The 15,415-nt window shown below is 41.0% G+C and overlaps 1 protein-coding gene across 7 annotated transcripts in view; it reads right to left on the bottom strand.

Annotated features, from left to right (window-relative positions):
* Positions 1-13,959, bottom strand: part of OPHN1 (oligophrenin 1) — a 126,157-nt gene extending 112,198 nt beyond the window's left edge. The window contains exons 1-3 of one of the 7 annotated variants that reach the window (XM_030575233.1): positions 12,486-13,959; positions 11,872-11,969; positions 11,615-11,772 (exon numbers count right to left, since the gene is read on the bottom strand). In XM_030575233.1, coding sequence (XP_030431093.1) covers positions 11,615-11,768 — 154 coding nt within the window. In that variant the 5' untranslated portion in view covers positions 11,769-11,772; positions 11,872-11,969; positions 12,486-13,959. Of the gene's footprint in view, positions 1-11,614; positions 11,773-11,871; positions 12,292-12,485 lie in introns of those variants that run through there. The other 6 variants (XM_030575234.1, XM_030575239.1, XM_030575236.1 and 3 more) reach the window with 6 other exon arrangements.
* Between the last annotated feature and the right edge of the window lie 1,456 nt (positions 13,960-15,415).

Genomic DNA, 15,415 nt, shown 5'->3' with positions numbered 1-15,415 from the left:
AAGAAACATGTATGTGTGTGTCAGGGGCAGAGGTATTCTGGATTACAGGATATTCTGTTGTGGGAATCTCAAGATCTCCTGTTGAAGTTATTTGACTGTGTACAAAGAATTAAATATACCTTGGGCCAGAGAGAGAGAGAGAGAATGTCCAATGGTACTCACCCTAGAGGTGGGAAACTCACGTTCAGATCCCTGCTCCATATCAGGCAGAGGCAGAGAATTAAACCCAGGTCTCCAGGTGAGTGTCCTAGTCCCTGGGCTAAGGGTTATAAGGGAGGCATCCTCCTGCTCCCCTGCCCTGGCTGTTTTGTTTGGGTTTAGGCATATTCTGAAAACACCTATCAAAACAGGTCCCACAGTTTGGACAGATGGGGGAACACCTAGTTTGAGGATACTGCTGGGATTTAGGTGCGAGATAAGTGCCCAGGCACCTAAACAGAGATGGCTGTGCATATGCCCACTTGCAGGAACTCAGACGCCTAAGGATTTTAGGCACCTCCAGGGCTAGGCGATATCTGAGCCAAGATTTTGAAGATCCCAGTAGCATCCAAAAGTTGAATTTAGACACCTAAAAGTGGCCATTAGGTACCTAAGTCCATTTCAGGATCCAGCCATATACTATTGCACATCTGACTTCCTGATATGCTGCATCAAAATATATTACCTATTTCAAACCTGGCAAGGCTCTTATGTTTAGCTAATGCTGTCAAAATGGCTTTTGTATCCTCAGACCTTAAGTGTTAAGACATATTTGATGTACCACATCACCAGTTTCATGAGTCATCCTGATGTCTTCTACCATTGCATATAGTTAGGGCCCTACCAAATTCACGCTCCATTTTGGTCAGTTTCACAGTCATAAATGTCATGATTTCAGCTACTTAAATTTGAAATTTCATGGTGTTTTAATTGTAGGGACCCAGAACCCAAAAGGAGTTGTAGGGGGCTCACAAGGTTATTGTAGGGGGGGTTGCGGTACTGCTACCACTACTTTCTGCGCTGCTGCTAACAATGGTGCTGCCTGCAGAACTGGGCAGCTAGAGAGTGGAGGCTGCTGGCTAGAAGCCCAGCTCTGAAGGCAGTGCCACCTCCAGCAGCAGCACCGTAGAAGTAAGGATGGCATGGTATAGTATTGCCACCATTTGTGCTGCTGCTGGTGGGGCGCTGCCTTCACAGCTGGGAACCCGGCCAACAGCTGCCGCTCTCCAGTCCCCAGCTCTGAAGGCAACGCAGAAGTAAGGGTGGCAATACTGCAACCCCTTTATAATAACCTTGCCATCCTCCTGCAACTCCCTTTTGTGTCAGGATCCCCATTTTGAGAAACGCTGGTCTTCCTCATGAAATCTTTATAGTACAGGGTAAAGGCACACAAAAGACCAGATCTCACGGTCTGAAGCATTTTTCATGGCTGTACCCAGGTCACCTCAGAAGCATATGAATCTTAGTGATGTAAGTACACTTGTCCAGATTCTCTGCTGTTGCAAACTGGTGAAGCTCCATCAAAGTCAATGGGACTACAATGACTTACGACAAATGAGCCAGATCCTCAGCTGATGTAAGTCAGGAAGGGGCTGGTAAGACCACCCAGCCTGCATTGAGAAAAACCTGATGCTGGGGCATCAGAGCAAGCTGAAGAATTCAGAAAGGAATAGATAAATTTTTCTAGCATTTAGCTATCACAGGAATTGGTGCTATCTTTTGGTAACAGCAAAGATAGATAAGCGAATGTTGTGCTGGTGTACAGCAGGTGAGCTGAGACAAGAGACCATCATAACCCTGTCCTGAAGAGCTTACAGTAAAGTCATGAGTGGGAGCAATACAGAACAAGGTCCATATATTTATTATTGCTTGAATGTTTCATGGATAGGCAGGTTTGGAGACTTCTGCAGGAGGAAATTTAGCACACATTAACCAGCAGGCTTTTCCAACAAAAAGGTATTGAAAGTGACAAAGGGCGAGGCCAGAGATACCTAGATGCAGGCACACAGGATGTAGGAGAAGAGGAGTGCAGGACAATAGCTGTGTTAAACCTTAAGCAGAAAATTAACATTTAGTGTATGGATGGATTTGATTAATACGGTATTTTTTTTCGTGCTAATCATAACAAAAAATGATGACGCTACCCTATGAGCCAGGTTTTACTGGATCTCTCAGTTTTTACCCGTTTTAAAGGCATGAATGATATGCTGAATCTACAGGCACAGTTAGGCAGTTAGATGTCTAAATTCAGAAATTAGCGTCCTGAGTTAATTTGTGTTGGCCCCACTGTTCCTGCAATTGATTGCAAGCATAACGTGAGGCTGTTGTTTTTTTTTAAATTAGCCCAGTGTGTTCATCTTTCAATTCAAGATATTTAAATGGAGTTTTAAAACTTAGGAGAGTAAGTAACAAGAATGGGGTGGGGGAAGAGTGTACATATGTAGCAGTGGGTGGAGAGAGAAGGAGAATGAGGAAGATAATATGAGGGTTAGTGAAAATGTGGCCTGGTGACTTGGCAAACTAGGATTGGCAGGGCATTTCACGTGCAGGGGGCAGTGTCGTAAGATGCACAGCGATAGAACTGCAAATAGGAAGTGAACGGAATAACAAGTCCTGCATCACTGCTTAAATGGAAGTGCTGGAGGTGGACTTGCGAAAAAGCCATTTCAAGATGTGGACTTTGGCAGAGTCCCTGTCACATCCTGAAGATGAAGGATGGGAAGTTTACCTTGTCTGGAAAACATCTACAAATATTCCCCCACCAGAGTAGTGCTGTAACAGCAGGAAGTTCTAGCACTGGGAGAATTTGTATTAAGGAGCAACTCTACATTATGCTAATTAGTTTTTTCACCTCCCTGCTCTGAGCATTTAGCCATGGCTGTGATCAGCTCTGTTAATTACCACAGGAGAGTTCAAGCAATGGATATATATTACTTTAATCATATTCCTGGGCTTTTCCTCTGAATAATTTACTCCACAATGAGACTTTGAAGCATAGAAATTGTCCATTTATTTCCTGAAAGCCTTAATCTAAAACCTCTTGCTAAGAGAGCTCTCCAGCTTTCTGAGCTCCCCTTGTCGCTTTTTTGTCATATATGAAAAATGTCTCAGTTGTTTGCTTTAGTGCAGGATTCCTGTGAACAGAACTGGCTGCCACAGCTTCGTTTGTTCATGCAAAGCCCCATGCTGCCATAGAAAGAGTCTCCATCTTGTGAGGTGCAAGCAAGAATGATTCCCACAATAATAAGAAGAGCAGGAATGTCAGCAAGTTCCCCAATGATTGTGTAGTTCTCTCTGTACTCGCACAGAAGAGAAGGAAGGCAGGTACATATAAAAAAAGAGAAAAATCAAGCTCTGGAGCATTTCCACTTTAAAGGGAGAAAGGACAATTGCACAGGAAATGATGCTAGCCATATGGTTCTGTAGCACCGCTGGTAGAACATCTAAGCCATGGTCTTGGAGAGAAGAGAACAGGGGTTCAGAAGAGGAAAGGAAATTTAACCTAAGTTACTACTTCTCTCGCTGATCAACAGTATTGCGGGTATGTTGTATCGTGAATGATACTGATATCGCTAAACACATACCGGGCTAAAAATAAAAATCTGATGCGTCCAGTGGTGCTGATTGCTCTCAGCTCTGATAAAAGAGGGATACAGCCAACAACAACAAACATTGTGACAGAAACGTGTTCTCTACTCTAGCTGCACTTTACACCAGAGATTATTATAATTGAACCAGATTAGAGAAAAACCATCTTTTTCTCTGTTTTCAGTTAGTTTAGAATTAACATATGTCAGCACTTTGGGTCTAGTTAGTTCCACAATGAACCCTGTATATCAATTTGTGTGGATCAGTCCCATGTATTACTTTGCATCCAAAGATCTCATAGTGCTTTAAATAAAAAAAAGTAAAAAAAAGTGGAGAAGCATTATCTGTGTTTAACAGATGAAGGAGCTGAGTCATAGAGTGATCTTCTCAAGACCGCAGAGGAAGTCCCTGTCAGCTTTTCCTTCTGTAGCACAGAAAAGGGACAAACACTTATTTTTCAATAGAAATTACTATAAAAAACAATTTTTTTTTCCAAATTGAGATATTTGAAACAACTGAGAAAACTCTCTTTCTAATGCCCCAGCAAACCAGCTCTGCAGAGAAGTCACAGACACACTATCAGTAACAGCCTCCTATTATCATTCACTTCATAACTAGTAACATTACCTACAACCTCATCAAAGCTAAACGTGCAATTTACATGGGAGTCTCTTCTCACTCTACCTCCTTTTCTTTAATTAGGGAAATACTCCATTGGATCAGCATTTCCACATTCAAATTTAGCAAGAGACTGCCAATGCCTTGCCTATGCAGAGGTCTGTAGTGCTGGCCAAAACTCAACAGTGCCAGATTTTAAATTCTTTCTGCATCCCCCTGAAAGGGGTGTGAAGCAAGGGAAGAGCTTTGATAGCCTGGAAAAGCATGTGTCATTCCAGACTCTCTTAAGTTTGCAGAATATCCCTTAACGGGTAGGCTGGAGAAACAGATGCATAGAGAGAAGGGAAAGGGAGCTCTGCTTTTCATTACAAAAATTAAGGAAGCTGAAACCTACATTCATATCCCTGCTTTGTAACTCTCTGGTCTGACATAGAGAGCCCACCCTAGATAGCTTTTTATGACCTACCTATCTCTGAATAAATACTCCAGACCAGATCTGACCCCCACAGATCCACACATGGAAGAAAATCTTGGAGTGAGGAGTTCCCTCTGTCCAAGTATCACTTCCATGGCACCTCTCCCTAACGTGCTGTTCTGATCAGATGCTCCTTCACTGTGGCTCCAAGGGGATGGGGTTCTGCAACCTGCAGGACAAAGCAAGCTCAAAGTGATAGGCACAATGTCTTTCTTCTTTTCCCCTCCACCATCCTATCACCATCACAGCGTCCCTCCCGCCCCACAATCCAATGAACAATCAGAAGTTGTCAGAACTTTTCTGCCAAAGCCCTCCACTCTGTGGATTCCCCCACACCCTCAGCCTTTCAGCAGGTAGTTCAGGAACAGCAGTCAGAAGTACTGTTAGCTCAGCTCAGTCCAAGCTGAGTTGATAGGAGTGGGCAAGGGTGATGCTAACGAGCTAGTATCAATATACCAAAACGTGCAACCTCTGGCAGATCTCCCAAGTCAGGTCATTTTGAGGTAGGTAGGGAGGGAGGACCCGGTCTCTTCTCCCCACTCCTTGCAAGCCATCTGAGGGACACTGTGAGTGGAATCTTACTTAGATTTCCTCCCTCCTGACCCTCTCCTTTCTTCTCAGGGAAAATCCAGGGCGCATGCACATGCACACACAAAGAATTAATTTAAAGAAATAGATTAAGTTGAAATCAACACAGACTTTAGAGATTCTAACCAGAAAGAGTATAATGTGGTCTGGAAATTGAGACTACTCTATCACAGGTGCTGGGGAAAGATTCAGGTGAACATATGGAAAATGATTAACAAGGCTGCTTTGAGAATACAGTATGTTCATTAGAGCACGTTACACTAAGGTAAAACAAATTAATATTATTGCCAAGGAAGCACTGCCAATCTGACGACATAAGAGTTCCTTTCAGGCCCCTCAGAGTTTAGTGCTTGTCTCTCAGCCGACTTGGGGACGAGGCTTAAAGAAGGGGTGAAAAAAGAGCATTTTTTCCCACTAAAGAAGCCAGCAACCCACTAACCTCAGAGAAATATCCACCTCCTGAAACTACATTACATCATTTAATACTGGCAACCTACAATGTGATGCATTTCAATAATTTTTAAAAAGGTGCACTAAAAAGGTATCCACTAAATTGCCTCAGACATGCAGCTTAGTACCATCAGAATGTATTGGTCCATAATTCTTAAATATTTTAGCCTCATTTGCATTCCTCATAAAAGTGTCTACAAACCACTTACAAAGGGCACCTAACCATATCAGGGCAGATTTTCAAAGGTACAAATTAGTGCTGTCAATTAATCACAGATAATTCACGTGATTAACTCAAAAAAATTATCATGACTAATCGCAATTTTAATCACACTGTTAAATAATAGAATGCCAATTGAAAATTATTACATATTTTTGAATGTTCTTCTACATTTTCAAATAGATTGATTTCAATTACAACACAGAATACAAAGTGTACAGCGCTCAATTTATATTATTATTTTGATTACAAATATTCTAACTGTAAAAATAATAAATAGTATTTTTCAGTTCACCTCATACAAGTACTGTAGTGCAATCTCTATTGTGAAAGTGCAACTTACAAATGTTGATTTTTTTGTTATTAAATAACTGCACTCAAAAACAAAACAATGTAAAACTTTAGAGCCTACAAATCCACTCAGTCCTACTTCTTGTTCAGCCAATCGCTAAGACAAACAAGTTTGTTTACATTTCCTGGAGTTAATGCTGCCCGCTTCTTTTTTATAATGTTACCTGAAAGTGAGAACAGGCATTCACATGGCACTGTTGTAGCCAGCATTGCAAGGTATTTACATGCCAGATATGCTAAACATTAGTATGCCCTTTCATGTTTCCGCCACCATTCTAGAAGACATGCCTGCATGCTGATGACGCTAGTTAAAAAAATAATGTGTTAATTACATTTGTGACTGAACTCCTTGGGGGAGCACTGCATGTCTCCTGTTCTGTTTTACCTGCGTTCTGCCATATATTTTATGCTATAGCAGTCTCGGATGATGACCCAGCACGTGTTTGTTTTAAGAACACTTTCACTGCAAATCTGACAAAAAGCAAAGAAGGTACCAGTGTGAGATTTCTAAAGATAGCTACTACACTCGACCCAAGGTTCAAGAATCTGAAGTGCCTTCCAAAATCTGAAAGGGATGAGATGTGGGCATGCTTTCAGAAGTCTTAAAAGAGCAACACTCCGATGCAGAAAATACAGAACCCGAACCACCAAAAAAAGAAAATCAATTTTCTGCTGGTGGCATCTGACTCAGATGATGAAAATGAACATGTTGGTCTGCACTGCTTTGGATCGTTATCGAGCAGAACCTGTCATCAGCATGGATGCCTGTCTTCTGGAATGGTGGTTGAAGCATGAAGGTACGTATGAATCTTTAGCACATCTGGCACGTAAATATCTTGTGACATCGGCTACAACAGTGCCATGAGAACGCCTGTTCTCACTTTTAGGTCACATTGTAAACAAGAAATGGGCAGCATTATCTTCTGTAAATGTAAACAAACTTGTTTGTCTGAGCGATTGGCTGAACAAGAAGTAGGACTGAGTGGACTGCTGGTTCTAAAGTTTTACATGGCTTTATTTTTGAATGCAGTTGTTTTTGTACATAATTCTACATTTGAAAGTTGAACTTTCATGATAAAGAGATTTCACTACAGTACTTATAATAGGTGAATTGAAAAATATTATTTCTTTTGGTTTTTACAGTGCAAATATCTGTTATCAAAAATATTAAGTGAGCACTTTATTCTTTGTCTTCTGTGTTCTAACTGAAATCAATATTTGAAAATGTACAAAACATCCAAAAATATTTAAATAAATGGTATCCCATTATTGTTTAACAGTGCAATTAATCGCAATTTTTTTTAATTGCACAATTAATTTTTTTAATCGCTTGACAGCCGTAGTACAAATGGGATTCATTCAAATAACTTTTAATAGATATGAGGCACCTAACTGTCCTCTGTGCCTCTGAAAACCTTTTCTTTTCCTCCCCCTTTGGCTTTTATTTAATGTGTCACCAAATATTACAGGTTGTTTGTTCATTTGAAAAATCTCTAGAGATTCAGCTAGAATTTTCTGCAGATTGTATTAGCTAATTCTCATTCTTTGACAACCTTTACTTGCTAGACAATGTAATAAGTTTTTTAATATTTTCTTACTTTAGATCTTGCAATAACATCTGGCATTTTAAAAAACATCCCCAAGACAAACATATAAACAAAACAAAAGACAGAAAAAAAAAAACCTGCATACATCTGGCAGATTTTGCACAGAATTCAGAAGATATTTCCCACTACAGAATTCAGAGGGAAATCCTCCACGCATGTAAATTGTCTATGCACATGAGCGTTGATTCCTGTAATACTTACAGAAATTCTGAAGAAGTGAAACCCGACTCCCCTTTCACACTAGTGTAATTTAAGAAATGCTCCTCTGACATCTTTAGAGTTACATGAATATAAGGAGAATCAAGCTTCAGTCTTATTTTATGGTAGATCTTGAGAGTAGCTTGATATTGTTCTGCACACAGACAAGCTGGAAGTTATGCATATTAAAAGTAATTTCAAATTTTGAGTCTTAATCTGGGACCTATTCTACGTCTTTGTCATAAATCTTAGCAGATCCTATTTCCCAATAAAAAGAGAACTGTAAACTTTCCTTGGTAGCTCTGAGTTCGCACAATTTAAGAGGTTGTATGTTGTTATATATAGACACACAATGCTGCATCCAACCTTCTAGACTGCAATCTCTAGTCACTCTAGCAGGCTGCACAGCCTGTTATTTTGAGACAAACAGGTGGTTGGCATTTTAGAGGCCTGTCGGCAGACAATGAATTTAATTAATTTGCTTTAAATCTTACATTTCCGTTTTTACACTAATTATTTACAGCACCACAAGATGAAGCCAATACATAAATAAATCAAACTTCAAAATTGATGGAGTACTGCACTTAATTAAAGAAATTAATGACCTGGAGCATTTTACCAAACCAAAGTATTAGACGCAAGATTGATCAACACAGTACCAGGATGTCTACCAATACATTTCTAATATCCTCATTTCTGTAGTAAATAGGCTTCAACATCTATCTGTTAAACACACAATTCCCACTCACTTTTAAAGCCAAATTATCTTTTCAGCACAGAGCCCAGTTAGCCAGGTAAGCATCTAAATATCACTGCAGTGGGTGCATTAGAAGCAGGAGGATGGGCATTAGAAGCAGAGGGCACTGCTCTAACATTTTTATCTATTTTTAGGTTAGGTTAGTAGTAGGTATTGTCCTGTCTGTATCCAATAGGGTGACCAGATGTCCCGATTTTATAGAGACAGTCCTGATATTTGGGGCTTTTTCTTACATAGGCTTCTATTACCCACCGCCCCCTGTCCCGATTTTTCACACTTGTTTTCTGGTCACCCTAGTATCCAATGAGTCTTTCCTCCAAGCCCTTCCTGGGTTCCAAACACCCATTTATTCCAATGGAAGTTCAGCATGCCAAAGACTTGGGAGAATCAGTCCCAACTTTGGTAAAATTGTAAGGATGCAGGCTCTAATTCTCCACTGCCTTGCACCTTCTGCCATCGTTTATACCTGCACAAAGTGGTGTAAACAAATAATTGCAGCAAACCAAAGTTTTCCATCTCTTTGTCCCTTGAATGAATTACATCTTGCACTGGGCTTTCCTGTTGAAATCTTGCATTTCTTTCCTCTCCTAATTAAATAAATTGGGCAAATTGCAGAACATACAGAGGCAGATTCACAACTGCACCCAGTGGGTTCGATTCACTGACTGTACTCCAGTTTTATACCTGCAAAAGTCCATTCATGTAACAAAGTAATGTGGCAGTAAATCATTCCAATATCCACTGCCTGCAACTAGAATGAGGGCAGGGCCAGCTCCAGGTTTTTTGCGGCCTCAAGCAAAACAAAAACAAAAAACAAAACAAAACAACAAAAATGCCCCTTGAAAAGTGCTACCCCCAAAGGGCTGGAGTGCTGTCCCTTGAAAAATGCCACACCAAGCACATGCTTGGAATGCTGGTGCCTAGAGCCGGCCCTGAATGAGGGGGCACAATGGGGTCCCAATTCTATGCTGGCTCCAGGTAGACTAGCCTCAAGATCTGCTCAAAACTACTCTAGCTGTTTAGGCCTTAAGAGGTCAATACACCACCAGAGAATAAGTAGAGCACACGAGCACTCTGGATATTACCCTTCCCAATCCTGACAGGGAGTTGCAGGGAGTGTCACAGATGCTAGCTAGGCAGACTGTATGCCAGCTTGGGATTGTCCTGAAGATGAAGACTTTCTCACACCAGGGAATTCTCAGCTGAGAGGATCTGATGGTTTCCCAGTCCCTTTGTGCCAACAGACTGACACAAATGGGCAGAGTCGCAGAAGAGTATCTAGCCCCTCCACCTCTCTCCTTCTCATCCTTACAAACAGGCTATCGAGCTGCTCAAATAAATATCCATTTATTGACGCTGTATGAACTAACTGAAGCTTTTCACTTTCCCAATAAGAAAATCAATGGCCTAATAGCTACTGAGTTGGTTGACCTCAGCTGTAGCAGGCAAAACCAAAGAGAGAAAAGGAAAAGGGAAAATGATAGATACAAGAACTTCCTGTAGTACAATCACAACAGCTGATAGCCCAATTGTTTTATAGACAAGGATTGAAACCCTTCTATCTTAGGTACTTATCAGGCCCCAACACTGTAGCATCTGAACACCTAGTAATCTTTGATGTATATATCCTCACAATACCCCCATCAGGTAGGGAAGTACTATTATTCCTGTGTTATACAGATGGGTAACTGAGGTACAAAGAGACTAAGGGTGGGATTCACAAAGGCATTTAGGCACCTACCTCCCACTGAAGCCATTGAAGATGATTTAAATAGACTCCCTCTGCTCTACACCTATTCCATCAAGGAACATTTCAACATGGTGGGAAAGGCTGCCTTCAGTGGTATTATTTCAACTATTGTTCATGGTCTTTTCCCTTTGATTCAAAGTGCTAATCTCCTCTGAAGGGATTCTGGCCTCTATAACCATCAATGGAGGCAAAATACAATATGTGCATTGATCTTTGTTCCAGTCTTAGGTCCTACACTATAGAAATCAGAATAGAAGGTTGCATTTAACCTTACTGTATTTGAACTGTTCTTCATTACATGGGGTAATAATTATACTGGAAAATTGTGCTACTTCCTGTTAGGAAAAAAACAAACAAACACTACACACTTCATCATGTTGTGTTTGTATGTACACTGTATCACACTTACCTGTACTATATCATAAATAAGCAAGCTGATAAAACTGTTGCTCATCAACAAAAATTATTGTCTGTTTCAATGAAGAATACTAACCTGTCACTGGGGTATACTATGCACTTATATAGACAATATACACATAACATATCCCGGTGCACTCACCGTACAACATCTGTTCAAAGGGCCAGCAATAAAAACAGTGTAACATTCAGAATAAACTGCATGAAGGGAAAAGAGCTCTGCACACTAACTACAGAAAGTGTCACTTTAAATAGAGAATTTTGTACTGACATATGTAAAATATCTCACATACTGCAGAGACAAGGTGGGTGAAGTAATATCTTTTATTGTAAGAGAGGCTATATTTGGAATTTCCTTACATACTGCAGTCAGAAAATTGTTCAAATGCACAATAGGAAATTATGATTATTGTATATTTGTTGCATCTATTATTAAAAAGACAAGAGTTTGGTTATGAACAGATATATTTAAGTATTCTTACATAGTAGAACACGATGAGTGTATAATATGGTAATAATGCACCAATATTATTAGCATTGTTGGAAAGCTGTGGGCAATGTATGTATTGCGCAGGTATAAATGAGTGTTTAAACAAAGCCACATCATTTTACTTACTTTTTATAGCACTGATAAGTGCATTCCCATCTTTAATCACATCCTTTATGAATTTGTTGGTTCTCTCCAGCTCCTGCTCATAACATTTCAGCCTGTCTCGAAAATCTGGACTGTCCAGGTAGCAGTCACTGAACTCTAACGCAGGGTGCCCCATGTTCCTTGGAGAAAAAATTAAAATCGAAATGAAAAAAGAATTCTCCAATTTAAAAAAAAATCAAAATGATTGAAAGCAAATAATCTCTTAGTGCCCAACTCACTCCTAAAACGACAGAGATCCTTCTCGTTGTCTGCTGAGGATACCAGCTTTGATTTGTATATCACAGAAGGAAGGGGCAGGCTGCCTGATCGCACTCTACTGAAAACATAAGACAAATTTATACGACCTCTGTAGCATTCTAGCTATGACTCCTAGATCCTATTCACTATTGTCCTCTTCTTACTCCTCAGCAAGTATACGGTGTCCTTTCCATTCCTTACTGAAAATCCACCCAAACAGCAGCACTAGGGGGTCCCTGCTCTGTTACTCCCCTTCTCTGATCTGCAAACGTTAGCTCGACACCTACAAACACATCTGGCTGCTCTGAATGAACGCAGGGGCTGGGGCGGCCGGGAGGCGTCCATCCAGCTCCGCGCTACAGAACGTCCCCACCCCCTACCGCTCCGCTTTGGGCGAGGATTTCCTTCCTTGTATTCCTCAAGCACCGAGTGACTCGCAGCCTCCAAAGGTGGCACCTCCCCTTTTCTCCTGCGCTCTTAAAGAAACAGGAGGGAGAGCCGGTTGTTCCCTAAGGAAACTGGATCTCTGTGTCTGTGGCAATAGTGCTTTCCGCCCCGATCCGCATGAAGAGCGACACATAACCCTGAGCATTACATTTAAAACAGACTTCCTCGCTCGGGGACAATGTCCTGTTTCAGCTCCTACCGAGCCCCTTCTGTTTCTTGCTCACACGTCAGCAGCAGCTCCCCTTTCCCCAAATCTCCCTGCAGCGGCTGTTCAGAGAGGATTGTCTGGGGACCTGCTCACGAGCGCCACACGCTTCTCCTACGCAACCGTGTTGATTTCACGTGAGTCTTTCCCAGGGAATGGCTTGGTGCTGCTGGAGGATCGCTCTTCTGTTTGGTGAGCTAGCATCTCCTGCGGACTCTTCCTCGCTCTAGCTGTCTGCTGAGCCCTCAAGGGTTAACACCTTGTTGTCAATATAGCCTCACACTCTACAGGCAGCATCCAGAGAGGCAGGAGACACAATAGAGGCATCGCAGCTGCTGCAAACACGTCCCTACGGAAACTGAACCGGGATGAATCCCGCTGGAGCGACACTCCCTCCTCCGGATAGCGCATGCAGGGCTGCCTGGGAGGTGTAGTTTTTCTTTCCGCAGGATCTGTATTGTGTATGTGAGTGACTGAGAGGACCCGCCCTTGTTCCAAGCGCCCACCCTCTAGCTCCGGGGGACTGTTCTTCCAGAGAATCCGGCACTAAAGGCACAAAGTAGTGGACAAAGTAGTATAGACTGAGCGAAAACTCAGACTGAGTGATCAGTATTGTCTGCTCTGATTTACTTTGTTTGGCCCCTAGTCATGTACCTTAAAGTGGAGCTGTCTGGCTGCTAAGCTACCCTGGGGACCTTCACAAAAAGACCATCTTTTGAAAATTTATGAATATGCTAAGCATAAATTTATGCATGTGCTAAGCATACTCTTTATGTTCTGTGAGTGATCTCAATTAAGTTAAGCACAATGCACAAAGTTAAGCATGAGAGTTAAATCTTTGCAGGATTGGAGCCACAAACTCTATTTTCAGTCTCAGCTTTTTCTTTTATTATTGGCTTGAGCATTTAAGTTTAAAAAAATCATGTCACTTTAAATCAGCAAGCTAGCAGGGCTAAAACCTTTGTCCTAAATTCCTGTAATCTGCACACTTTTATTAGCAACTCTGGATAGGTACAGATGTAAGGGGTGATGTTTTTGCTCATATAATCTGCAATCTGCAAATCATTTTATACATGATTTTCTGTTTAGAAAAATTAACAATATAATCCTCATTGTTTCATTCAAATGTCTTGTTTAGAACAAGATAAAACATGAGAACTTTTATTTTATACTGATGAAAATCTCCATACTATATCTACTGAGCACACTTGTTCTTGAGGACCAAGAGGGATACAATATGTTTCCAGTTTATTAAAGTATATGATTATGTATCTTCTTCATTCCTCTTTCTTGTTTCTGTTAATGCAGAACACATTTATCCCCTTAAAAAGTCAGGGAAACATTAATTAGTAAAACTAAATCTTCCTTCTTTTCCACCAACATGTTCTGAACAGAACAGGATAAAATCATATTAGAGTCTGATTGTACTTAAATACTATTAAAGCTGCTTAATAAAATCTGTTATTCTTTCATGCTGATCTGCACAGTTCTTTAATATTTTGCAGGTAATATTAACAAGAGAAGATGATCTACGAGCACATTGGCCCTAGAGACTTACCTCAAGGTCAAAATGTTGATGTTTTCATCTTCTTTTTGTCAATGTAGCCAGGAACTTAAAACAAACACTCTTTACAGTAATGTGGAAAAATGTTTGTTTACATGTTAAACAATAAGGTTCCTCTTCTAACTGTTGTACTATTACTAAAATAGGAAGGAAACTGGTTAATATCATCTCATTTAAAAACTGACTGAATTTATTGCTGCTGATGCTGAGGAACTGATAACGTGGATTTTAGCCAAGAGCAACACACATGGACTTCTTTTACACTGTGCTGATGCTAATTCTCATAGACTCATAGACTTTAAGGTCAGAAGGGACCAATGTGATCATCTAGTCTGACCTCCTGCACAAAGCAGGCCACAGAACCCTACCCATCCACTTCTATAACAAACCCCTAACCTATGTCCGAGTTATTGAAGTCCTCAAATTGTGGTTTGAAGACCTCAAGCTGCAGAGAATCCACCAGCAAGTGACCCATGCCCCACACTGCAGGAGAAGGCGAAAAACCTCCAGGGCCTCTGCCAATCTGCCCTGTAGGAAAATTCCTCCCCAACCCCAAATATGGCGATCAGCTAAACCCTGAGCATGTGGGCAAGACTCACCAACCAGCAGGAAAGCATTCTCTGCAGTAATTCAGATCCCATCCCATCACCGCCCACATGGCATATTTATCTGCTGATAATCAAAGATCAGTTGCCAAAATTAAGCTATCCCATCATACCATCCCTTCCATAAACTTATCAAGCTTAGTCTTAAAGCCAGATATGTCTTTTGCCCCCACTACTCCCCTTGGAAGGCTGTTCCAGAACTTCACTCCTCTAATGGTTAGAAACCTTTGTCTAATTTCAAGTCTAAACTTCCTAATGTCCAGTTTATACCCATTTGTTCTTGTGTCCACATTGGTACTAAGCTTAAATAATTCCTCTCCCTCCCTAATATTAATCCCTCTGATATATTTATAAAGAGCAAGCATATCCCCCCTCAGCCTTCTTTTGGCTAGACTAAACAAGCCAAGCTCTTTGAGTCTCCTTTCATATGACAGGTTTTCCATTCCTCGGATCATCCTAGTAGCCCGTCTCTGAACCTGTTCCAGTTTGAATTCATCCTTCTTAAACATGGGAGACTAGAACTGCACACAGTATTCCAGATGAGGTCTCACCAGTGCCTTATATAACAGTACTAACACCTCTTTATCTTTGCTGGAAATACTTCGCCTGATGCATCCTAAAACCGCATTAGCTTTTTTAACGGCCATATCACACTGGCGGCTCATAGTCATCCTGCGATCAACCAATACTCCAAGGTCCTTCTC

This window comes from Gopherus evgoodei, chromosome 9, assembly GCF_007399415.2.
Source record: "Gopherus evgoodei ecotype Sinaloan lineage chromosome 9, rGopEvg1_v1.p, whole genome shotgun sequence".
In the NCBI taxonomy this organism is placed as follows: Eukaryota; Metazoa; Chordata; order Testudines; family Testudinidae; genus Gopherus; species Gopherus evgoodei.
Note: the sequence above shows the minus strand (reverse complement) of the source record. Positions and strands in the feature narration are given on the sequence as shown.